General features: G+C 34.5%; 1 protein-coding gene and 1 long non-coding RNA gene across 2 annotated transcripts in view; one reads left to right on the plus strand and one right to left on the minus strand.

The window, feature by feature from the left end:
* LOC147556547 (uncharacterized) overlaps positions 1-12,141 on the plus strand; it is a 42,383-nt gene extending 30,242 nt beyond the window's left edge. The window contains exons 2-10 of the long non-coding RNA XR_015235455.1: positions 7,321-7,360; positions 7,479-7,530; positions 8,724-9,428; positions 9,512-9,651; positions 9,869-10,786; positions 10,864-11,032; positions 11,257-11,499; positions 11,671-11,786; positions 11,872-12,141. This is a non-coding gene — a long non-coding RNA (uncharacterized LOC147556547). The remainder of the gene's footprint in view (positions 1-7,320; positions 7,361-7,478; positions 7,531-8,723; positions 9,429-9,511; positions 9,652-9,868; positions 10,787-10,863; positions 11,033-11,256; positions 11,500-11,670; positions 11,787-11,871) is intronic.
* A 1,086-nt stretch (positions 12,142-13,227) lies between these two features.
* On the minus strand, positions 13,228-15,914 carry LOC147556549 (protein FAR1-RELATED SEQUENCE 6-like). The gene is made up of 4 exons (XM_086658658.1): positions 15,789-15,914; positions 15,457-15,658; positions 14,570-15,370; positions 13,228-14,261 (listed from the first exon to the last, which is right to left on the minus strand). The coding sequence occupies exons 1-4, from the start codon at positions 15,912-15,914 to the stop codon at positions 13,228-13,230; spliced, it is 2,163 nt and encodes a 720-aa protein (XP_086514784.1).
* Positions 15,915-27,518: the final 11,604 nt, after the last annotated feature.

Genomic DNA, 27,518 nt, shown 5'->3' on the forward strand with positions numbered 1-27,518 from the left:
TATGTCGTGATTGAACCCTTATGTTGCATCGATGGATCCTCTTGTGGCCGCTTGGCTCCCTGGCAGTGAAGTCCAAGGAGTTTCTGATGTTCTATTTGGTGATTATGGGTTCACAAGCAAGTTAGCATGAACTTGGTTAAAATCTGCCGATCAACTACCAATGAACGTCGGGGACTCACATTATGACCCTCTCTTCCCGTTTGGGTTCGGGCTCGAGACTAAGTCCAGAAAGACAAACTAGACAAAGAGATCTTATTCTTTCTGAAGATCCCTCTTTATCAAACCTTTCCACAATTAGTTTAGTACCTCTGTATAAAAAAAAATGTCTAAATAATGATCTTGATTCTGGTATAAACCCAGAAACTAACAAACTAACAGTTGAGATATATTTATGTTAATATGACCCTAATGTTCATTTGTTTTATCAAGAGAGAGAAAGAGAGATTACTCTACTTGAGATAAAAATCGTTGATTTCATTTAGGTTCGGAGTAGGCTTTGAGTTTTTCATTGATCTGCTAGTTTACAAACATGCGGTTTCAACACCTACGTTGCCTTCTCTATCCAAAAAAAAAAACGTAGATTCAAGGGCGGAGGCATTAAGAGACTACCCCTGGCAGCCTGGCTGCAGCCATGAGTAGTTATGTTAATTTTTCAAATGGGGAGGGTTACTTTAGTAAGAGCAGCTAGGGTTTTTTTTTACGAGAGATGCTAGAATCACAAAAGATTTTGACAAAAAAAGTTCCCAGCTGATGTGGCAGTTGTGATTTTCATCTTTCAACGGCCTAGATTTGGTCAAAGTTTGAAACCACACCCGCAACATCAGCTGGGAACCTTTTTTTGTCAAAATCTTTTGTAACTTTATCATTTCCCTTTTTTACTTTGAACAAGGAAGAACCGAAGAACTAGAGAGAGAAAGAGCGTTCTGAACTTCAACCGAGAGGAATCCGAGAGCGAGAGAGATCAAACCATGAATTGATTAGAGGTATTCATCAGTTTCTCCTTCTCAGCTTCTCTAACATCATCATCTCTCTTTAATGCTTGTATAAATTAAAGATTCAAACTTCAAACTGAAATCTAGGGTTCTTCATAAACAAAAACAAGTAATCAACTAATCTAGGGTTCTCCATAAACATTTGCTTTCATTTTTTCTGCTGATAACTTCATAATATTTCTAGTTGTTTGTTATTGAATTTGAGCAATTTGAGATTCTGGAAGAGGTCAATGAAAGCCCTAGATATTAATTATCTGATTAGTCCAGATCGATATTCAGTTTTAGAGGAAAAGACAATTTGTTTCATGCATTTTGTGTATTATATGATAGTTGAACTTCATTCATAAGATTAGGAATAGTCCCCAATTTCCTTCTAAAAAAAAATCTAAAAGTAGGGTTTATATTTCATTATAAATGTGTAGGGGTCGACTTAGGGTTTGAAGCAATCTAATTAAACCCTAAAACAAGAAAGGTCTCACCACATATTCGTAATCTACGTTTCTTTTTTGGAAACGAAAATCATAGAAGTAGGTAATGAAAATCACAGAAGTCCATCCACAACCAACCAATGCTATGAACCTAAGCTTAATATGAATGCAATTCGTACCTTAGAAAAGCTCGGTCCAGTATCATCACTATCTTCTGCAGGCAATTATGCTCAGAAAACAAGATTGTAATGTAAGTAACTTACCGTTAAATGAACCTTACTCACATTATGTTATCTGAGTGGTCCTTCACGAAGGCCCGACTCAGATGTGCTGAGCACATAAAAGTCAGCAAAGGTAAAATCAAAAGCTTAAAATCTCAAATAAGAACAAAAGAAAATCAACAACATTATTATCTTTTCATATTTTATCTTGAAGTTTTTACGGATATAACAAGCCTTGGTACTTTTAGTTACACATTAGCACTCAAAAGTATATTCTGACGTCAGTCGGCCCAATGCACGTACTCATGCACTGATACCAATTGTGACGCCCCGTGTTCCGAACCACGGTTTGCCAAACAGTTTATAAAACAAACTCGGTATAATACTCACTCAAACCAGTTTCAAATATAAACCCAATCCAAAACTCTCATCACGAGTTACAAATCAAGAACAAATGCAGCAAAAAATCAAATATAATTTAAACTTTTGAAAATATGTTTGGAAAATGTGTAATCCAAAATAGTTTTCATAAAGAGAAAAACAACTTGAATTCATGTATATGAACAATTCACAGAAGAGACTGAATTTGGACAGAATCTCCTCTATAAATTGAACACATCAAACTTGAAAAATTTGTCAACATTCATATATGTTTTCATAAACTCCAACCTATCAATAACATCAAATTCAAAGTGATAGCTTGCATACTATTTACATGTGTACAATCACAAACAAGTGAGAGAACGATCCTAACTATTCTAGATGATACATATATAATATTAACGTCGTGATAAAATCGTAAGTTCAAAATATAATAGAAATTATATTCTTATATAATGTGAGCCATCGAAGTAAACTGTGTCACTCCGGGTCACTAATACCTGCAATTGAACAAAAACAAATAGGAATGAGATAACCCGAAGGTCAGCTCAGTAGGATACATAGACATCCTACTCGCACCACACACATCAACAATTTAATATATCAATAGTTATAAGTGTTACATATATACAAAGATATCAATATGCACACCAAATAAGACAATATAACAAGATAAATTTTCTAGCTTACCAAGATCATGACTGAATACGCCCTCAGTCGTGTTCACCTACTATTCGGCTAGGAAGAGCCGTTCGACCTTTGTTAGAATGTAGGCAGGCGGCGCCTTATCAAACCTTTGACTAATGCAGTGTAAACATGGATCCACGTAATACCCCGATAAGAGCTTCCGTAACTCTTCCGTCGTTATCATCGCCCATCGAGCTAGCTTGTGATCTCAATACGCATCGAATAGTAAATCTCACCCAAACATTGATACGCTTAGCAAACCGTCATATCTGTTTGCCAACCCTCTAACCACCCTTCCTTTCACCTTTACACCCGAAGAGAGTCACCGATTTGAAGCACAAAGACACTGAGTGAAAGCTTCGGTTTACAGAGAGAAAAAAAGAGAACAAGAGAGACAAAGGAGCATAGCTTTGGTTAAGAGAGAAAGGAGCAACAGTGTTCGAGAGAGAGGGAGAGAATGGAAGAAGTATAATGGAAAAATATTTTTTTTTCTCTTGAAAATATAACAAATTTTGTGATGAAGATGGAGAGTTTTGACAAGACTTTTGGGCGAAAAACAGGAGGGATATGTATTTGAGAGTTTTTTTTTGAAGTGGGGCTATTTTGGACAGCTTACACAAAGGATTAAAATTATTAGGGTTAATTCCATTTTGGCCCCATAAAGATGACCGACTCACCAAAATGGCCCCCAAAAGATGACTAGCTTCCAAACTAGCCCCCTAAATTACTTTTTCGTCTAATTACCGTCAGACATTAAAATTTTTTCTTATCTATTACCAATTTTACCCTTCTGACATTATTCCCCATATTTATAGTCTCCAAATCATTAATCACCATGTTATATCCTTCATTAATAAATTCTTATTTTCTTTCAACAAATAATTTGTTTTCTCCATATTAATTCTATCCCATCCTCCATTATCTTAACATCTTCCTATTTTCCCCCTTCATAACCATCATCATCTTTAACATCTTTTTTTATCTTCTTCATTGTCGTCACCACTACCACCACCACCACCACCGCCACCACACCACCGCCACCACCACCATCATCATTCTTTAATATTTAGTGTGTTCTAAGTCGATTAATATTTAATATTGTCTGGATATATTTTCATCTTTATTATTAATTATGATTGCTATGACTTTTTTTGATTCTCCATACTTTCTTTATCTAGATTAGGTGTTTTAAAATACCCATTTACTGATGATGGTTGATATTAATGGAGTAGTTGATTTTGAAAAGTGTTTAGTAGCTTGATTCCCTTCTTCAAGTTAAAGAAAAGGTGATGGATCTGGTCCAAATAGATATGACCTTGGTGAAACTTTGGAACTTGTTAGGGATGATGATTTATTAACTCCAATACAATGCATTTTGAATTAGAAAATTCTTCATCACACAAAATATAAATGAATGTATCCTGATAATGTACCAAAATAACATATCTTTACTTTCTATTTAACATCTGATCAATCTTCAACCTGCAAGAGTGGTGGTTCATGAGAGAATAAAATTAAAAAAAGTGATTTCGAAAAAAATCTAAAAAGAAAATGTTGAATGTGATGATAATAGAGATGAAGATACAAATATAGAGATGTTGATAGAGAGAGAGAATAACTAACTAAAAGTTTTAAAAAAGTTATTGTTAAGTGAAAGGTGAAATTTAATAATGAAATTTAATGTTCTTGGGACCATAAACAAATCAATGTCAGCAGGGTAGAATTGGTAATGACAAAAAGAGAAACTAATATTGGACGGTAAAGTAGACGGAAAAGTGATTTAGGTGACTATATTGGAAGTTGGTCATCTTTGGGGGGCTATTTTGGCGAGTTGGTCATCGTTAGGGGCCAAAATAGTATTTATGAAATCCCTATTATATGAGTGGGCCTTTGATTTGTAAAAAAGAGACTTCTTTACCATTAGAGAGACTTCTTGACCAGGCTTACTCGTTGACTTTGATTTGTAAAAAAGAGGGAGTGGAAGGGGGTGCCTATAAAAGCTTGACTCCTCTCTATTTTTTCTCTCTAACTTTATCATTCAGCTAAATGTCCTCCCCCTACGAACCATTTCTCGGCACCAGCTGCTACATTGAAACCCTAAAGATGGCCAACTCACCAAAATGGCCCCCAAAAGATGACTGACTAGCTTCCAAACTAGCTCCCTAAATTACTTTTCCGTCTAATTACCGTCAGACATTAAATTTTTTTCTTATCTATTATCAATTTTACCCTTCTGACATTATTCCCCATATTTATAGTCTCCGGATCATTAATCACCATGTTATGTCCTTCATTAACATATTCTTATTTTCTTTCAACAAATAATTTTTTTCTCCCTAATTAATTTTATCCCGTCCTCCATTACCTTAACATCTTCTTATTTCTCCCCTTCATTACCATCATCATCTTTAACATCTTTTTTATCTTCTTCATTGTCGTTATCATCACCACCACCACCACCACCACCACCACCACCACCACCACCACCACCACCACCACCACCACCACCACCACCACCACCACCACCACCACCACCACCACCACCACCATCATCATCATCATCACCATCATCATCGTTCTTTAATATTTAGTGTGTTCTAAGTCGATTTATATTTAATATTGTCTGGATATATTTTCATCTTTATTATTAATTATGATTGCTATGACTTTTTTTGATTCTCCATACTTTCTTTCTCTAGATTAGGTGTTTTTGAAATACCCATTTACTGATGATGGTTGATATTAATGGAGTAGTTGATTTTGAAAAGAGTTTAGTAGCTTGATTCCCTTGTTCAAGTTAAAGAAAAAGTGATGAATTTGGTCCAAATAGATATGACCTTGGTAAAACTAGGGAACTTGTTAGGGATGATGATTTATTAACTCCAATACAATGCATTTTGAATTAGAAAACTCTTCATCACACTAAATATAAATGAATGTATCCTGATAATGTACCAAAATAACATATCTTTACTTTCTATTTAACATCTTATCAAACTTCAACTTGCAAGAGTGGTGATTCATGAGAGAATAAAATTAAAAAAACTGATTTCGAAAAAATCTAAAAAGAAAATGTTGAATGTGATGATAATAGAGATGAAGATACAAATATAGAGATGTTGATAGAGAGAGAAGAAGAACTAACTAAAAGTTTTAAAAAAGTTATTGTTAAGTGAAAGGTGAAATTTAATAATGAAATTTAATGTTCTTGGGACCATAAATATTGGACAAATCAATGTCAGCAGTAGGGGTGGGAATCGGTCCGGACCGGTCGGTATCGGACTCTAACTTCATCGAACCGGTCGACTCGGACATAAACTGTTGGTGACCACCTATTTACTCGGGCGGAATCGGACGGTCACTCTTAAGAATTTTTTGTCCATTGACCGTCCAAGACCGTTTATTTTACCGGTCCAGTCGGACACCGGACGGTCTCGGTCCGGACTTTCCAATAAATTTACTTAATTCAGAACTTTATTTTTATTACCACAAACAAAATTACTTACAAATGAAGATGTTTAGCCAAGAAATCAAAAGTAAATATAAAAAAGAAAAAACACAGTGGATCATCATTTGACAAGATATAATTAAGCCATGCACTAATGTTTGGTCTTCCAGAGGACTATATGACTATAGCCAACGATCATCATATATTCATATGTCTATAAAATTCAACGGTCAACTTCTAAAAATGAGGACAGTTTAGTCGGTCAACCTATTCGGTCACTCGTACCAGTCGGTCAGCGGTCGGTCCTTCGACATAGAATTTTGACCGTGACCGTCCGCCAATTCTTTCGGACCGGTCGGACACTGACCGTTATGAACATCGGGTGTTCATGGACACTTTTTATCTCGGTCGAACGGGTCGGATAGCGGTCTTCCGGATCTTTTTCCCACCCCTAGTCAGCAGGGTAGAATTGGTAATGACAAAAAGAGAAACTAATATTGGACGGGTAAAGTAGTCGGAAAAGTGATTTAGGTGACTATATTGGAAGTTGGTCATCTTTGGGGGGCTATTTTGGCGAGTTGGTCATCGTTAGGGGGCCAAAATAGTATTAACCCAATTATTAAATACCTATTATATGAGTGGGCCTTTGATTTGTAAAAAAGAGACTTCTTTACCATTAGAGAGACTTCTTGACTGACCAGGCTTACTCGTTGACTTTGATTTGTAAAAAAGGAGTGGAAGGGGGTGCCTATAGAAACTTGACTCCTCTCCATTTTTTCTCTCTAACTTTACCATTCAGCTAAATGTCCCCCTACGAACCATTTCTCGGCACCAGCTGCTATATTGAAACCCTAACTCTCTTCAATAAATATCCCACTCCCTCCTTTTATTTTCTTATAATATTTTTTACCTTCTCTATACCAAAATCTGAAACGTTTTTCTTCTCCCACCTAAACCTCAAATGTCTTACATAAAATTTCTCGAAATTTTCAAGAAGATCATCAACATAAGAGATCAGGTAGTCATGAACTAGCTTATCGTTTCTTTCTTTTATTTTTTTGAAGTGAAGTATCATAATAATTTTGAGTTTTACTTGAACAAGTTCTTTTCTTTATTGATATATTAATAATGTTTCTTCTAATTAATGGTCTCTCTTCTAATAGGATTGGCATGGAGCTGTTCCTGTGTGTTGCTCATCACTAAGTATGATATTCTTTCTAATACTATATATATTTTCTTTCCTAGGCATTTTTTTTAAGTTTCCTGAAGTAGTTGTTATATGAGGTTTTTAATTTACTGTTGTTGTGTTCTTTTTTTATAGGAATAACAAATCATGATGACTTGCCCTTTCTTTTTCTTAGATGACATGATTTGTAAAGATTCTTCATTAGCATGTAATTCATCTAAATTCTAGTAACTCTATAAAATGGTGAGCTATTTAACATTTGTATTCATTCAAAGGGAAATTTGGCCAAAACTCCCTAAAAAATTATGACTTTGGTTAAAAAAGTTTCATCAAACTTTTTTAGGCTTCACCTCCCTGGTGGCAATTAGATAATTTACTATGATAGTGAAAAGACCAACTTACCCTTAAGCAGAAAATTAGATTTTCCCTCTTTCCCTCCCGTCTTTCTCTCTCCAACTTCGTCGTTCTCTCTCGTTTCTAAAGCTGGCTAGGGTTGGCTGAGGCATTCTCTCTTCTCAATCTCCAAGAACAATGTACGACCTAATTACTCTCAATCTCAATCTTCTTTATTTTCAATGTAGTTTGTTTCGATTTCATTTATTTCTCTAACCCTAGATATTCACTTTATTTCTGACTTGTTATTAGATAATTCCAAATTGTTAAATTTCATTTTATTGTTTGGAGTTCCAAATCGATTTCATTTTGTTCCTGTGTGCATATCTGGAAACCCTAGAATTAAAATGGATGATTCTAGGGCTTCTTCAAACCCCATCTCAACTTCCCACCGACCATTAGCAACAAACCCAATCTCGATTTCATTTTGTTCCTGTTTGAAGCACGTAAGTTGTTGGATGATATTCCCCAAAGGAATATCTTCTCTTAAAAGTGTAATGCTATTTATTGATATCTTCACTAGAAGTTTAATGATTTGGCTTCCAAGTGGATAAAGCATTGAAATGAAACAACCAAGTCTTGTTGTAACTAATCATCATGATTGTACTTCGAAGCTCCTTCATGAAATCAAGGTGTTTACTAAACTAGGTTATGAGAGTGAATAACATGCCGAGAAGAAGATTTGATAAGTGTTCTTCTATTTTTGAAATCCAGGATGCTAAAGCGATCAAATGAGCTTGCAAACACTTTGCATTGCCTTGCAAAGACCTTGCAAGGCCTTGCAAGAACCTTGCAGAGTCTTGCAAGCACCTTGCAGAGCCTTGCAAAGTCTTTGCGGAGCCTTGCAAAGACTTTGCGGAGCCTTGCAAACACCTTGTTTAATTTAATTTATGTTCTATAATTAGACAATCCTACAATATCTTTGTAAGGTTACTAATCTCTTGACTAACCATAAAATTCTCTTGATGGACAATATGGGTAAAGCAGAAACAAACAAAAAACAAAAGGGATCAAATGCTAAAGCCGTCGTAGAAAGAAAATTATCAGTTCGATCAGGCTTAAATGGATAACGCAACTGCATATCCGATTTGAAGGGTTCGATAAACTTAACCACTATGGAGATACTCAAGGAGATGCCATTTGGGAGGATTTTTTGAACTGATTTTTAAGAATTTAATTACTAGTAGCAATAAAGACAAAATTGCTAGTTTTGTGGATAAAGTACTCAATTTTTTTGATTTCAATAGTTAGCATTTCAACATAGGAGGCCGAAAGATAAAGTTTACGGCAGATGATTTTGCACTATTGTTTGGAGTTCCAAATCGAGGAAGTACAAATCTAGCAAGAGGAAATCCAAAAAATTCTGACTTTGTCCGTGAACATTTCAATCAATTAGGAGAATTAAAAAAAATCAAATATCTACGATTGTTTGTTTCACCATGCAAAAAATTCAGAGGATAGAGATGAAAATCATGATCAAGATTTTGCTACGATGTTGAAACTCTACATGCTAGCATCACTTTTTTATGCAAGTGGTCCGGGAGTTATACCACAGAATGTACTTAATGCTGTCATTGATTTTGATACTATGAAATCAATCAATTGGCAGCTGATATACATAAAGATTTGATGGACAAATTGTCAAAATGTGACAAAAACTCACATCTAGCTGGGTGTGCAATATCTCTTTTGGTAAGTTTCTAATCATATTTACCTTTCTGTTCTTTCCTATTTTATTACAAAATGTTTTCTCATGAGTCGTCATCTTTTTGTAGTATTTTTTTTGCGAAAGAGTTAACATCATGGACAAGATAAAAGGGAATCAACATTGACTCCTCGGGTTGCTAGGTGGGATTTTTTTACATTACAATCCACATTGAAAGAATTTGATCTCGACAATATAAGGAGCGAAGATGTAAGATTTTTTTTGTTATGTTTTTACTGCCTGTTATTGTTATTCCTTTGGTTATCTTTTGTAATGTAAGATCTTTTCATTAAAATAACATACTTGCAAGGCCTTGCAAGGCTCTGCAAGGTGTCTGCAAGGCCTTGCAAAGCTCTTTCGTTTTAAATCTCTTTTGTGTTGCACTTTAGCATGAATGTAGATATTAATTACAATAACATCAATGCAGGTTTATGATGAGTGTCTAGAAATTTCTGATGAAGAAAGACATTTACTCTCTTCTTCGAACATTTTGGAAGGAACTGAAAAGAACGAAAGCTCACCGGTGCAACGAGTGAATGTTCCTTCTAGAGCAACAATAGAAACTTTGATGGAAAGACTGAATAGTCAAGAGAATGAAATCAGTATGCTTAAAAAAGAAGTAAGAGAATTGAAAGAATGAATGTTGTTACTAGAAAAACATCCAGAAAATCATCATGGGGGAGAAATGAATGAGGAGAGAGAAAAAGATTATGAGGAGGATGAAGAGGGCAGCAACAAAGATGCAGAAGAATCTGAATCCGAAAACATTGAAGAAGATGAGGGTAAAGAGCAAGAAAGAGAAGAAAATAGTTGCAAGAACATCGGCGCAGAGATGACAAAAGAATCAGGTGCCATCAACGATGTAAGCAAATAGATTTTAGATGTAGTTAAGGAAATCAAAGATGATATAGCAAAAAAAGATGAAAATGAAGAAAATGAGGTAAACAACGAAGATGACGAAGAAACAGAAAGCGATGCTGAAGTTACTGAAGAAATAGTTGAAATGGTTAAAACACTTGCTTAAATGAAGAATAACATTGCTAAGGGGTCCATCGAAAGAGGGGTTAAGGCACGCCCGAAGAGAAAGAAACTAGAAGACCCACTTTTTGTTTATGTTGAAAAGATGAAGAAACTGAAAAAGCCAAATGACACTTCAATGGGAATAACAGTGACTGAAAAGGGAAAGATGGTTTCGATTAATGACGACTCGGATGATGAGAACTTTGAGGATCCACCTCTTGAAGCTGGAAAAATGTTAAACTTAAGCAGGTGCAGAAATTTCAAAATGCTAACAGCGGAAGAAAAAAAATATAATCATGAAAGATTGGTATGCTTATCGAAAAAGGTAATCATCAATTTCTTTATTTTCAGAAGGTTATAATTTTTCTCAAATAACTTAACTTTTTGTGTGTAATTCTGTAGCGATCTTGTGTGGTGTTTTCAAAAGGAATGGATCAACATAAATGTTGAACAACTAGAAGAACTTCTCGCAAATTCTTTTGTAAATGGATCTGTAATAGATTTTTTTGTTTGGAAATTGAAGAAAGAAGGGACAGAGAGGAAGTTCTCATACATCCACCACTTCGATTGTGTGAGTATCTTTAAATTTTTTATTAATATGTTTAAGTACACTTGATTTATATTCATATTTGTTCTCGTGTATACTAAAAAGGTATGTATTCATAAGCTTGCAAAGTATTTGCATAGCCTTGCAAAGTATTTGCATAGCCTTGCAAGCACTTTTCAGAGCCTTGAAAACACTTTGCAGAGCCTTGCAAAGAATACTTACATGCTTCTATTAATATTTTTTAATAGCTTCCCAAGAGAACCGATAGACTTCAATCAAAATTATCAACATTTGATGATTCCTCTGAAATGCTGATATTCCCAATCAATCATCCGAAGTCAAAGAATGACCTCAGTGGTTATCATTGGTCGCTTTTGGTATTGACTATAAATCCTTAGAAATGGTATCACTTGAACTCCATGATGGCACACTATGAAAATGAAGATCTTAAGAGAAAGCCCGACAAATTTTTCACGTATGCAAAGAGAGTGGTAAATTTCAACCCTTGGTGTTTGTCTTCTTTTTATTTTCATGTTTGTGTTTACACACTCAGAGCCTTGCAAAGTCCATGCAGAGCCTTGCAAAGACCATGCAGAGCCTTGCAAAGTGATTACAGAGCATTGAAAACTCCATGTAAACTAAGTATTTGTTTTATATTGTAGATACATGTTGTAGATGCCTGTCTTTTGTATGCTTATGGTAGCAATAATTCGCGTCCAAAACCTCCTTCGCGAATAATGAGAACACAAGTACACTGTCCACAACAATTAGAAACTTCGTAAGTATAAAAGCATCATTTTTTTATTATAGCAAGTAATGCTTTTGGTTATTTATCAACTCAATGACTTGTCTTTTCTTTACAGAGTAGATTGTGCTTTATACGTGTGTTAGTTTATTGCAAATATTACGAAGGGTGGTGATTTTGAAGGAATGCAGATCAAACCATCTGAGATGACAAAACTTAGAGCAAAGTTAGTTGTTGATATCATTTCTGATGAGAATTACTGTTGGTCAAAAAAAGGAAAAAAAGTTTAAATTTGTCTCTTGGATATGAATATTTTGATGAATGAATGAATATTTTTGTTAATTGGTTGAGAAATTGAAGGTATTTATTATAATTACATTTTGAAGAATGTTTGTGTATTTTATTTTCATATTATCTTTACATGTTTTGAATAGATTGCAAACTCCTTGCAGTGTCTTGCAAAGTGATTGCATAGCCTTGCAAACCCTTTGCATAGCCTTGCAAAGTCTTTGCAGAGCCTTGCAAAGTCTTTGCAGAGCCTTGCAAAGTACTTGCAGAGCCTTGCAAAGTCTTTGCAGAGCCTTGCAAACAATTTCCAGGGTGTTTTGCGTGTAAATGGGAAACAAGTTGCACTACAAACAGCTAAGTTGTAAAATTAAATTGTAAAACACTACAAAGAAGTGCAAAGTCAATGTAAACTTCAATGTAAACGAAGAATGTTTGTGTATTTCATATTACCTTTACATGTTTTGAATAGATTGCAAACTCCTTGCAGTGTCTTGCAAAGTGATTGCAGTGCCTTGCAAACACTTTGCATAGCCTTGCAAAGTACTTGCAATGCCTTACAAAGTTACAAAATCTAAAGTTAGATATTTTTTGTATGAATTGTTTTGAAAATTTCTTAAAAAAAAAATAACTTCGACAACATTTACGATTAAATTATAAAGATACATATAAATTTCTTAAAAAAAAAGGGAGCTCCGCCCCCGAACCCTGTAGCAAGAAAACGAAAATGATGTGAATATGGTTCATGGTTATTACAAGTGATTTTGATCAATCCTGAGAAAATTTCCAAGGTTTTGTTAGAGCTTGCATAGTACTTGCAATGTCGTCTAAAGTTATATATATTTTTAGTATGATTATTTTGAACATTTCTTTAAAAAAACGGGGGGCTCCGCCCCCGAACCCCCGTATAAGAACGTCAACAACAATTACAATATAAAATTTCAAAGCTTTGCTAGAGCTTAGAAGGCTTTGGCAGAGCCTTGCAAAGCACCTTGCAGAGCCTTGCAAAACACCTTGCGGAGCCTTGCAAGCACCTTGCAGAGCCTTGCAAACACCTTGCAGAGTTTGCAATTATGTTACAGCTGCTGCCACAATGAAGACAATAGTAAGTGAAAACATAATGAAAACTAATTCATGAATTAAGTTGACAAGTATTCTTGGTAGAAAGCAAAACATAATGAAAATTTATTCAAACATCAAATTTACAAGTCTTCTTGTTGTGACCACGTGCATGGCACACGCTACACTTTATCGACCTCTTCCACTTTGATCCACTGTTCGGTATCCTCTTTTGTCTTGGTCTTCCAGGTTTCTTCTTCTTAGACGGTGGTAAAATAGTAGGCTCATCGGGATGATAACACGGAAGGTCATAATCAACAACAGGTTCAATAACCTTCTCATACGACACACGATAATGAGAAGCATGATAGAATTCACTAATGAAGTCATATGGACTATAACCTGCAGTTGAAATACAACATAGAGCATGATAACAAGGAAAATCATTTACTCTCCAATATCCACAACTACATGTACGATTCTCAAGGTCAACTCGAAAAGATCTACCATCAACAACCTCAAACGTCGAGGATGAAGCTCGTATAACCCTAAAAACTCTACCTTTATTCAATCCTTTATCAAGTTCTTTTTCCATCACTGGTCCAAGAATAGTGGTCCAACTATCCCCAAGATCACGTCTAGTAGAAAATAAAACCATCAACTTTTTGCGAATATAGTCAACCAATGGTGTGATTGGATAACTGCGACCTTCTAAAATCCATGAGTTAAAACTCTCAGCTATACTAGAACATGTATCACCATATCTATTGCCCGGAAAGTAAGCATTTGCCCATTTCTCAAAAGGTGTTGTCCTAAGAAATGCTTCAAAAGATTGGACACCAATAGACTTCAACTCTTCAAAAAAAGGCGTGAACTCTAAATGGTTTGGTGCATAAGCACATCGGGTGAAAAACTCAAGGATGTGTGACGATGCAAAGTTATTATCTCTTGTTCTAGTAGATATATTATGCTTTAAATGCCACACACTATAACCATGGTGACTTGAAGGGAATACAGTAGATATACTAGTTATCAACCCAGGATGTCTATCAGTAAGAAATGCGTAAGTTCTTTCGGGAATAATCTTACGAAGAATCTCCAAAAACCACAACCAGTTAGCTTGATTTTCCGTGTCTACGAGGGCAAATGCAAGTGGATAAAAACCTGCAAAAACAATATAAGGAACAACTATATAATCAACATCTTTGCAAGGCAGTGCAAAGTGTTTGCAAGGGTCTGCAAAGTGTTTGCAAGGCAGTGCAAACTTGTTGCAAGGCTCTGCAAAGTGTTTGCAAGGCTCTGCAAAGTGTTTGCAAGGCTCTGCAAAGTGTTTGCAAAGCAGTGCAAAGTGTTTGCAAACTACATGCAAACTATTTGCGAAGTGATTGAAATAGTTCTGAAATGTCTTGCAACTTGTTTGTAATGATTTAAAAAAAATAATACCAAGTACAAAGCTAAAAAACATGGTTTACCTCCTTCGGCATTCTTGCCCGTTGCAGCTAGTAAACACCCACTAAACTTCCGTTTGAAAAACGTTCCATCTAAATAAAGAATCGGACGACAAAATCTAAATCCATGAATACAAGCCCCAAATGCAACAAATAAACGTTGAAATTCTTTCAAAATAGGATCAACCACAAGTTTCACAAAACTATTCGGATTGCTTCTTTGCAAAGCATCGACATAAGAAACTAAATGATGATAAGAATATGATGCGTCCCCGTGAATGTCCTTCAAAGCTAGTGCCTTGCCAGTATAACAGTAATAGTAACTAATATCAAACCCATATGTATTAAATATATAACCAATAAGTTGCTTAGGTTTGATAGATGGATCGCTTTGAACATTCTTCATCACCAATGTTTTTATCAAAGCACTTGTCAAACGATGTTTCTTAATGTCTTTCATTCCAGCTCCACAAGTATGACAATTATTCATCGTTTTGATAATAAAGACATCAACCTCTTTCGAGAATTTCGTGGAATGAATTCTCCAATTACAACCAGTATCTTTTCTAGCACATTCCACTGTAATCCTATAAGGATCGTTTTTCACAAAACGAAATCCATAGCCTGATTCAAGAGAGTATTTCATGAACTCCATAAGGAATTCTTCTACACCACCTTGAAATTTCTGATCAAGATGTTTAAAAATTAATGCCCATGTACTAGAAAGTAAAGGAACAGTGGTTGGACTTGTGTTATGACTTGAAGATGATGCAGTAGTAACTATAGATGAAGAACAACTTGGATGATTTATAACAGTAACTTCTCCTTCAATAATGTGAATACGGTTCGCCAAACAATAGTGAAATACTGATTGTAAATGAAAATAGAATCTATTTTCATAATTTGGTTACCTGTCTTGCAACTCAATTCGAAAAGGGATGGAGTCAAATTGTTCCATTGTTTACATATATACTCCTTCAATTGAAGAACAGTACTATCACCTCCAATCTTGAAACAAGCAAAATCACATTGATATTGAAAGACTCCAATAACAATAGGCAACATCAAACAATAAATCAAAACAAAAAACTCAATATCAATGTTTGCGAAGCACTGCAAAGAAGCGCAAAATCAATGTAAAATATTTGCAAGATCTTGTAAATCTCTTCCAAGCATAATAATGTTTTAAAACATAAATTAAGGATAATTCATATTTGTTCTCATGTATACAAAGTTCACATACATCTACCACTTCGATTGTGTGAGTAACTTGCAAACATCTTTGAGTATGCATTAGCTTGCAAAGCCTTTGCAAGGCTTTGCAAACACTTTGCGTAGCCTTGCGAACAAATTGTAGATTCTTTTGCATCTAAGTGGGAAACAACTTGTACTACAAACAACTAAGTTGTAAAATTAAACTGTAAATCTATTGTAAAACATAAATTAAAGATAATTCAGAGACTATCATTCATAACACATGATTATCATTCATAACTCATGATTATCATTCATAACTCATAATCTATTGTTTAATGAAAATAAATCAATGAAGAAGTTAGATTATACATTGAAACACTATCAGATTCTCCTTCCATTGAAAGTATATAAACTTTTGAAACCCTAGCAAATTATGAAGGAAATTGCAACTTTCTCTCTCTAGAATTTAGAACCAAAAACAAAATCAAACCCCTTAAAAGCCTCTTCAAACAACAAGCAAATAGATTAAATCACCAAAACCTACAAACATCAACCTATCTTACAGCCAAAATCGATTCAAACCCTAGAAATTCTGCTTGGCGTCGACAATCCAACATTCTCGGTTCGTTGGTGAAGAAAATTCAAGTTCCAGATATATTAGATAGGTTACTAGGTATTTCTAATTGAAGAAAGGGTATTTTTGACTTGTAAAAAGTGGGCGCCTTTAAAAATGTCCTTCAAGACTATATTTAAAACTTACTTGGAGCCTAGCTAGTTAAAAAGATGGGTTGTCTTTTTAACAAAAAAACAGGAAATTGGCATTCAAAATCAAAACCAATACCATTCAAAATGACAAATTTCCTAGCAACTATTCTCTTACTTCTTCTTTCCACTGATGTTATCTTGTCCATTGTTGTTACTGAAATCCCAGAAAACACAAGGAGTCTAGAAGAGTGGGAGAGAAGTAATATTCTCTCCTTCAAAGATCGAGAAACAGATCCTGTTCTTGACCCTTCTCTAAAAGAAGCAGAATCGCAGCTTATAACAATCACAGTTCGAAAAGATGGGTCCGGCCAATTTGATACTATTTCAGATGCTCTTGGTAGTATACCAGAACAAAACACCAAAAGAACGATTATCTGGATTGGTGCTGGTACTTATAAAGAAAAAATTATGATTGATCAGAAGAAGCCATTCGTAATGTTTTATGGATCGTCGGAGCCAATGCCAAAGTTGACATTCAATGGTACTGCAAAGCAGTACGAAACGTATGCTAGCGCGTCTGTCATAATAGACTCAGATTACTTCCTGGCTGCTAATATCATATTTGAAGTAATATTCATGTAAAGAATTGTTTTTATTAGCTACATTATTTAATTTACACTAGGAAGCTCAGGGAGGCCGGGAGGGCCATGACCCCTTTGCTCTGTGCAATTTTCTTACTGTTAAACAGCAGTTAGGATCAACCTTTTGGGTAAACATTTCAAAAATATATAGAGTTGGTATTAGTTATGGAATGTTATGTTACTGTCAAGGTTTAGGTTTATCTTGTGTTTTAATCTCAGGCAACAACCCTCTCTCACTCTCGAATTAGAAGTATTAGTTGGCCTCCCTTGTTGTTCTTGTGCACCTTGTATTAAGTGGTCTCATTTAAGCGCCTTGACATCTTTCTCTGTATATATGATGTCTCCTTCATCAAACTGAGTTGCAAAGCTTTGGAAATTGGTTTTCGCTGCTTTGCAAACTAATTTGCAGTGCAAATCAGTTTGCAGAGCTTTGCAATCTGGTTTACATAGTTTTGCGACAGGGAAATTGGGCCAAAACTCCCTAAAAAATTGGGGATTTGGTTAAAAATGATCTATCAACTTTGTGTAGGCTTCAGCTCCTGGGGCATTTTTGTAAATTATTTCATATAAAAAAAACTAAATTACCCTTATTTGTTAGAGAAAATTAAAAAATCAAATTCGGTCATGATATTTCCCTCTTTCTCTACCCATCTTTCTCTCTCTAACCAGAAAAATCTATTCCCCTCTTTCTCTATCCCATCTCTTGTTCAACAATCGAAGGTTCTCATCTAGGATTTTCATCCTTGATTTTGCTAGGGTTATAAGTTGATTTTGCTAGGGTTTTCATTGATTTACTTTAGAGAGTTTGTTGATTTTGTTAAGTTGATTTTGCTAGGGTTATAAGTTGATTTTACTAGGGTTATAATCCATTTTTCTAAGATGTACTGTTTTAATCGATTTTGTTAAGATGAACTGTTAGTAAAATGTTCTCAACCCAGATCCAGAGAACTTCGTAGCAGTTGGAATAACCGATCTTCTAACTTGGGCAAGTGTTCAAGTTTTGTGGCAACTTCATCTTATCTCAATTTTTATCCTTGTAGCTGTTCTCAAGTACTCATTTATAGTTGTTCTTCTTATTTTGTATACTCATTGCCCTTCTCTGATTGGATTCTTATTCTATATAATTTGCATATTATATTTGATAGATTAGTTGTACTTATTTGATAACTTTCTAAATGTGCTCATTTGTATTCTCTGTGAAATCTCTTATCTTTTTGGTACCAAATTGTGATCTTGTAATTTGTTTTTCACATCAAATTTGAATGATTATTTGGTAAAATTTGAGGGCTTCTGTTATAATAGTTTGTATGAATGAAAAGACACTTAGTCCCACATTGCTTAGAAAAATTCGGGGTATAAGATAATACTTGATTTTGCTAGGGTTATAATCAATTTTGTTAAGATGAACTGTTATATTGGTTTCATAATACTTTGTTTTTTTTTTTGAAGCACAATATGGGTCGAACGAAAGGAAACAAGAAAAGCAAATCAGTTGATACATCTACTAGAATAGGTAGTAAGATATCAATTAGATCTAGTTTGAATGGGTTGTGCATTTGTTTAAAGAGTTTTAGTGAAATCATAAATGAGAACATCATCCGGATGTTCGAAGAGACACCATTTAGAAACTTATTTGATGCAATGTTGCGAAAGAGGATTACAACTAGTAACAAGGACAACACTGCCGATTCAGTGGACAAAGTACTAAAAACCTTCAATTTTAGAAGTTCTGAATTCCATATTGGAAGCAAATGTATAACGTTTAGACCTAATATTTGGCATTATTGTTTGGGGTGCCAAACATTGGGAACACTACATTTCCAAAAGAAAACCTAAAAGTTAGTGAATTCATCTGCGAATATTTCAATGGATCGGGAAAGATATAAAAGACGCATGTCAAAACTTGTTTGGATGAACTATCAAAGAAGATGAAGGAAGAATACGATGAAAAACTTGATGAAGATTTTGTTAAATTGTTGCTTCTTTACATGTTAGCGACACTTTTCTATGCTAATGGTCCGGGAACTATACCACAACATTCAATTAGTGCTATTATCGATTTAGAAAAAATCAATGACTACAATTGGGCTGCTGATATACACAGAGAATTAGTGGATAAGTTGTCAAAATGTGAGACAACTTCATATTTGGGTGGTTGTGCAGTAGCTATTTTGGTAAATTTCTAATCCGTTCTTTTTAACGTTATCTTATCAACATTATTGCTCATTCCAAAAATTTCTAATGATCTTTTATTTTTTGTAGTACTTTTTATGTGAAAAAGTAAATCTTATTGAACTGATTAAAGGAAATGAACATTTAACTCTACGGGTAACTAGACGGGATCTTCAAATGTTACAATCAACATTGAAAAAAGTTGATCTTGCCACTGTTGGGAGTGATAATGTAAGATCTCTGTTGTTAAATGTTATTATTTTTCTTGAGAATGTTTGCAAGAGGTCTGCAAAGTCTTGCAAACCAGTTTGCAAATCAATTTGCAAGTCAGTTTGCAAATCAATGTGCAAGTCAGTTTGCAAATCAATTTGCAAGTCAGTTTGCAAAACTATATGCAAAGCTTTGCAAACTATTTTGCAACTGGTTTGTAAATTGGTTTACAGAGCTTTGCTTTGTAGTTTGCATATACTCCCTCCGTCTCATATTAAGAGTCACGCTTTGGAACTCCTACTTTTTTTCATATATTTTGTTCTTCCATTTGTACCCTTATTTATTGTAGGAAAAAAAATCTAAACTAAAGAGAGTCTCATTTTCCCATCTCACTACACATTTAGGTGTTTTTATTGCAAAACCAAATTCCAACAAATTATAGTTGACTCAAGGTAAGTACATTGTGGGAAAGTAGATGGATTTTATATGATAAAAAAGGAAGTGGGACTCTTAATATGAGACATCTCTAAAAGGAAAGTGAGACTCTCAATATGAGACGGAGGGAGTAGGTTTTTGAATGTTAATTTTGGGATGCATGCTTATAAATTATTAATAAATTGTTCATTATGCACTTAATGCAAGTAAATGATGAATTCCAACAACTTAGTGATGAAGAAACTCTATTACTCTCTTCTTCGGACAATTTGCAAAGGACGGAGAGCAATGAAAATCAACTAAACTCACTGCAGAGCTGTGCAAACTGGTTTGCAGAGTCTTTTAGTTGCAGTTTTTTTTAAAAAAATTCATCAATATCTGAAGCCTAACCACTCTTTTGATGACATTGTTGATTCTATCAAATGCAGGAACAAAAAATTGAAAAGAGAAAAACGGTGTTAATTGATGACAACTTGGATGACGATGATTTTGAGGGTCCACCAGTTGAAGGTGGAAATATTTTTGATCTAACAAGGTGAGAATCTTCAAAATGTCGTCATCAAAAGAGAAAAATGCAATTCAGAAAGATTGGTGTGATTACCGTAGAACGTAATGCACATTTTCTGTGTTTTTAGAAAAATTTACTTTACTAAAATAACAAAAGTGTATGTCAATATTTTTGAAGTGATCTTGTATGGTGTTCAAAAGAAGAGTGGATCAACATAACAGTTGATCAATTAGAAGATCTTCTATCAAATCGATTTGTTAATGGGTCAATCATCGATAGGTTTACATATAAATTGAAGAAGGAAGGGACTGAAAAGAAATTCACTTACATCAGCCACTTTGATAGTGTAAGTATCTTTCAGTTTTGTTTTTCTTAGGGTTATTTCCCAAATAGCCCCTAACTTTGTAACCAGCTTTCTACCTAGCCCCTAACTTTATCAAATATTCCCATATGGCCCCTTTTGTCAGTTACCGTTAGCACACCGTTAACTAGTCATCACCTTCTCTCCTCCATCTCATCGTCTTCACCGGCGAGGGTCGCCGGCCGGCAAATTTTCCGGATGGCGACCTTCAGACATAAAAAAAAAAACTTGTTTTCTCTTTCCTCTCACTCACTAAATTTTATTTTTTTTCCTCTCTTTCTAGAACAGATCTAGAGAGAGGGGGTCTCTCAAAACTCCGGTGAAGGGGTTTTCCTTCGCCGGAGGGGCTGTTGACGAACGGATCTGTTCGTGAACAACAAGTCTGTTCACGAACGGATCTGTTCGTGAACAACATGTATGTTCACGAACGGATCTGTTCGTGAACAACATGTATGTTCATGAACGACGCTGTTCGTGAACAGCAGGTATGTTCACGAACGACTCTGTTCATGAACAGCAGACCTGTTCACGAACCGATCTGTTTGTGAACAGACCCTCCGGCGAAGAGAAACCCCTTCGCTGGAGTTTTTAGAGAGAAAGAGAGAGATGAGAGATTTAATAAAAAAAAATTTAGAGAGAGAGAGAGAGAAAATATATATATTTTTTTTATGTTTGAAGGTCGCCGGTCAAAAAATTTGCCAGCCGGCGACCCTCGCCGGTGAAGACGATGAGGTGGCGAGAAGATGAGGTGGCAGAGAGAGAAGATGAGATGGAGGAGAGAAGGTGATGACGTGTTAACGGTGTGCTAACGGTAACTGAAAAAAGGGGCCATATGAGAATATTTGATAAAGTTAGGGGCTAGGCAGGAAGCTGGTCACAAAGTTAGGGGCTATTTGGGAAATAACGCCCTTTTTCTTATTACGTTGATTAATATTTCTTTTTATATGTTGCAGTAAGTTTAATTTAAGTTGCAGTGTTATGCATTCGGTTTGCAAACTGATTTGCATTGATTTGCAAGCTGAATTTGCAGAGCTTTGCAACTCAGTTGCAATGAGGTCTTTAAAAAATAACCACAACATACTAACATGTTTTTTTAGTTATTTTTCAATAGAAGCCGCAGGTGACCGATAGTTTGAAAAAAAAAAGTACAATGAAGTCTTGCAAGTCAGTTTGCAAACCACAATGCAAATCAATTTGCAAACCTATGCAAATCAATTTGTAAACCAATGCAAACCACAATGCAAATCAATTTGCAAAGCACTGCAAATCAGTTTGCAAAGCACAAAGGCTTGCAATGATTTGAACAAAATAAATACAAGAACAAAGCTACAAAGAACATGTTTTACCTCCTTCGGCATTCTTGCCCGTTGCAGCTAATAAACATCCACTAAACTTTCCTTTTAAAATTGTTGCATCTAAATAAAGAATCGGACGGCAAAATCTGAATCCATGAATACAAACCCGAAATGCAACAAATAACCGCTGAAATTCTTTCGAATTAGACCATCTCAAGTTTCACAAAACTATTTGGGTTACTTCTTTGTAGAGCATCAACATAAGAAAATAAATGATGATAAGACGATGATGAGTCCTCATGAATATCCTTCAAAGTTAGTGTCTTGCCAGTATAAGAGTAATAGTACATCAAACCATATGTATTCAATATATAATCACTAATTTGCCTAGGCTTGATAGATAGATCACTTTGAACACTATGCATCACCAATGTTTTTATCAAAACACTTGTGAAACAACGTTTCTTGATATCTTTTAGTCCAGCACCACAAGTATGACAATTATTCATCGTTTTGATAACAAAGATATCACTCTCTTTGGAGAATTTCGTGGAATGAATTCTCCATTTACACCCAGTTTCTTTTCTAGTACATTCCACTATAACCCTATAAGGATCGTTTTTCACAAAACGAAATCCATAACCCGACTCAAGAGAGTATTTTATTAACTCCATACGTATTTCACGTACACCACCTGGAAATTTCTGACCTACATGTTTAAAATTAAATGCCCAAGTACTAAAAAGTAAAGGAACAACACTTGGACGTGTGTTATGATTTGATGATGACGCCGTAGTAACGATAGATGAAGAACAACTTGCATGATTTGTAACAGTAACTTGTATTTCAATAAGGTGAATATGTTTCGCCAAACAATAATAAAATACTGATTGTAAATGTAAATCAGAATCTACCTTCATAACTTGGTTGTTCATTTCCCAACTCAACTCAAAAAGTGATGAAGTCAAATCGTTTCATTGTTTGCATAAGAACTCTTCCAAATGGAGTATAGTACTATCACTTCCAATCTTCAAACAAATTAATTTAACCACATGTTGAAATACTCCGAGAACGGTCGGAACCATCAAACTGTAACAAAGAAACAGTTATGAGTTATAATAAATAACAACCGACTATTTGCAAATCACTGCAAAAGCAATGCAAACAATTTGCGATGTCTTGTAAACCTCTTCCTAACTCTTGTAAACAGAATTAATCTTATAGAACAAAATTTAAAGAAATCAAAATCAAATTGTATTTTTAAATAAATTATCATGAATAAATCTAAATTATTAATCATAACTCATAATCTGTTGTGCAAAATATTTCTTATATTTGTTGATGAATAAAAATATACAACTAAGAAGAAATTATACCTTGAAACAACAGATTCTCCTTCCACTGTTGTGTATGAGTCCAATAATGAAGAAAACAATGTTAAACTCTAGAAAATCTTCCAATAGTTGATCTAAATGTACTTTCTCTCTCTAGAATTCTTTCCCAAAGACTAATTGAAAACCATAAAATTCAACTTCAAACACCAAATCCAGATATTCAAAGCTAAACCTAAAGTAAATTGTTGATTTGATAGAGAAATCGATCGAAACCCTAGCAAAATTATCTTCAAACTATCGCCCAACCCACGGGTCTCGTTTTTTCTCTCTGACTTAGAACTTATTCCAAATCTTAGGGTTTGTTGTAAATTTCCCCAAATATAAAGGTTATTTAAGGTATAAAAAATGAGGGGCTTTTAAAATTGTCCTTCAAGCCTATTTCTAAAGTTTTCATGGTGCCTAGAAGAAGAAAACTTTAATTTGTCTTTTTTAAAAAATAAAACAGGAAATTAGGCCTCCGACCCAATATCCTGTAGTTCAAATATGTTTTTGAAAAAAATCACAGCATACTCAAATGTTTCTTTAAATCTATGTAATAAAACAAATCCAACCGTTTATCATATTTTCTCTATCATCTTAACCGTTCGATCTATTACCTACTTCAAAAAAGTAAAATTTGATCACCCTCTTGCATACCACTCATAAAAACCTCCTTTAAATGACCTCTACTAAATGGATATTATATTAAATAAATGTCATTAAATTTTTTCCATAACTCCTTAAAGAATTGTTCTTTAGGTTATGAAAACATGACCCTTAGATCTCAACCCTTCTTTCTTCTTTTAATCACGGCCTTTGGTATTTCACTCATAACCTCTTCATCTCTATAACTTCTGAAGAAGTAATTGTTCATCGGTTATAAAAAATAAGATTAATGGATTCCATACTTTCCTCTATGTATACTTTCCTCTCATAACCATTCATCCTCACACCTCTTTCTCCTTCGTAGTAGAAGAACTACAAAGAAATATTAGCTAATACAAAAAAAACATTGCTAGAAACAATGGGTCAGGAGTACTTAGTTGATGGTGAAATTCTCTTTTTTCATTTTAATTGTTGATCTCCGTGAGCCTCGTCAAGAGAAGAGATAACAAAATGTGATTAAGAGAGACTAATGAAACAAACTTCACAATTCAATTTTAATTTTTCTTAGTTATTTAGTATTCGATATTATTATTATGTAATTTTCGATATATGGTTAATTCCGAAATTTCAATATAACTCTTTTATCAATTTAATTGTAAATACAATTACAGATAGTAAAATGTTTGATTGTAAATACAAGTATTTAATCGTAAATACTAAACAAATCTCTCGCTCTCTCTATAGTCTATATATATCTCCTCATCTATGTCATTTTCTTCACTTTCATCCTATTATACAAATTATATGGTGATTTTGGCTTACCTACCGATTTGGTTTCTATGTTTATCTTTTTGTAGTGAACAAATATATTTTTTTGAAGTTTTGATTATTCAATTTTTCGTAACACTCGAATCGTTTCCAATTAATTGGTGTGGAAGAACATCTTTTGGAAAGTTCATTGTTATTTTTTTTAATCTTGATCATTTGAAATCTATACATTAGTTGATATTCTTATATCTTTAAACTACACATTAAGAATTATGTAAATTGATAGCGGCATATCTCCTCCTCATATGTAAATTTTTACTAAGTTTTTTTTTATAATTTATCTGAATTTTTTTATGTAAACTTTGCTAATAATTTCTTACGTGAATTTATAAATTTTATCTTTTATCAATTTTCGGGTCAAAATAATTTGTTTATAAATTAAGAAGGTAGCATTTTTTATAATTTATTAACCATCTTTAATTTTTTCATTACCTTGCAAATAACTAACTATTTGTAGGTTACAATCTATCATCTCTAAGTTGTCATTTTAAAAAAATCTACACAATTTTCTCCTCCTACAATCCTTCAATCAAAAAAAGGCATTTGAATATAGTTTTTGCTCTGAATATTTTGATGAATGCGTTTGTGAATATTTTGATGAATGGTTATGATATAGAATGTGATAATCTGGAACAGTTAACCACATATTTGTTCTTTGCAGTATCTTTAATTGTTTCTTTTCTTATTATACTATACATTTGATTACTTATTTGTTCTTATATGTTACGAATTTCAGTTGCAGTAGTTTAAAACAAAGTTCCAAAGCATTGCAAACTCATTGTAGAGCTTTGCAATCTGGTTTGCAGAGCTTTGCAATTTAATTTGCAATAGGTTTCCGCCGCGTCCTACAGACGCGACATATCCCTCTTGAATAACGCTGGAGATGACATTTAAATCAAAATTCCTGAGAAAAGCTCTCTTGAGATGGAAAAAAGAGAGAACGATCAATAATAAAGATGACGTCGATTTTGGAAGAGTGACAGAAAATTGTCGGTAAGGAGAGAAATACATAGGTACTAGTTATTGTAGGGATATCCTAACCGATTTTGGTCAATTTACACTAATACCCTTATATTTGATTTAATTTACACTAAGAAGATTTTATATTAGCCGTCGGATGTGATCTCTGTCAAACTCCCAATAAAAATAGACGACCAGACTTATCCCTCATGTAACCGACTGACCTGTTTTAATTTAGAGTTAATTCCTATATGGCCCCCTACTTTGTGACCAGCTTCCTTTATGGCCCATTTTTTTCGTAAATTCAAAAATGACCCTCTATTTTCAAGTAAATGTCATTAATACCCTTCTTAATTCTAAATTTAAAACATTAAAAAAAAGTTATTTCCACCTCACCCCTCTCTCTCTCCACCTCATCTCTCCCTACACCTCATCCCTCTCTCTCTCTCTCTCCAATTCACCTCTCTCTCTCTCCAACTCACCTCTCTCTCTCTTCAACTCACCTCTTTCTTCTCCGGCAAGGTCGTCGGCCGAAAAATTTTCCCGCCGACGACCTTCAAACCTAAAAAAAAAAAAAAAAATCTCTCTCCTCTCTCTCTAAAATTTTTTTTTAAAAAAAAAACTCTCCACTCTCTCTCTCTAAAAACTCCGGCGAAACCCTTCGCTAGAGTTTTTAGAAAGAGAGAGAGTGGAGAGATTTAAAAAAAATAAAAAATTTAGAGAGAGAGAAGAGAGAGAATTTTTTTTTTTTTAGGTTTGAAGGTCGCCGGCCGGAAAATTTTCCGGCCGACGACCTTGCCAGAGAAGAAAGAGTTGGGGAGAGAGAGAGAGAGGTGAATTGGAGAGAGAGAGGTGAGTTGGAGAGAGAGAGAGAGAGAGGTGAATTGGAGAGAGAGAGGTGAGTTGGAGAGAGAGAGAGGTGAATTGGAGAGAGAGGGGTGAGGTGTAGGGAGAGATGAGGTGGAGAGAGAGAGGGGTGAGGTGGAAATAACTTTTTTTAATGTTTTAAATTTAGAATTACGAAGGGTAATAATGACGTTTACTTGAAAATAGTGGGTCATATTTGAATTTACGAAAAAAAGGGGTCATAAAGGAAACTGGTCACAAAGAAGGGGGCCATATAGGAATTAACTCTTTAATTTATCGTTAGCTTTGCAATCTGGTTTGCATAACTTTGTAACTCAGTTTCAGAGCAATAAAATTTGAGCTTATAATAACTAACCAACATTCCGATTGTAAATTTCATATAATATAGGTGACGAAGCCCAATCTGCATGACAATAGGCTTTCCAATGAGGTATTATCTGATGAGAGAAGGTTGTAAGAGCAAATTGTGTCTTGCAATTTGAAAGGAGTAAGTTATAGTGTACTTTTTTTGTACTTCACCACCACCAATTATGGCGTCACCATCATTCTCGGGCGCCACCACCACTCTCCTTCATCTCTCATCTTCGTCACTCTCTCTTTTTTCTCTTCTCTCCCTCCATACCTCTCCGTCTTTCTCTCTCTCTCTCTCTTTCTAACTTCCAATAAAGGGGAAGGCCCCTTCGTCGGAACCATCGTTCGATTTTTTAGATGAAAAATGGTTTAAAAAGTGGAAGGATTTCGACAGAGGGCCCTCCCCTGTGCCGAAACTTAGAGAGAGAGAAAAAGAAAGGCAGGGAGAAGGATGGAGAGAGAGA

The sequence above is a fragment of the Eschscholzia californica genome, unplaced genomic scaffold (assembly GCF_041429995.1).
Source record: "Eschscholzia californica isolate CP2 unplaced genomic scaffold, dmEscCali1.0.p SCAF_2, whole genome shotgun sequence".
NCBI lineage: Eukaryota > Viridiplantae > Streptophyta > Magnoliopsida > Ranunculales > Papaveraceae > Eschscholzia > Eschscholzia californica.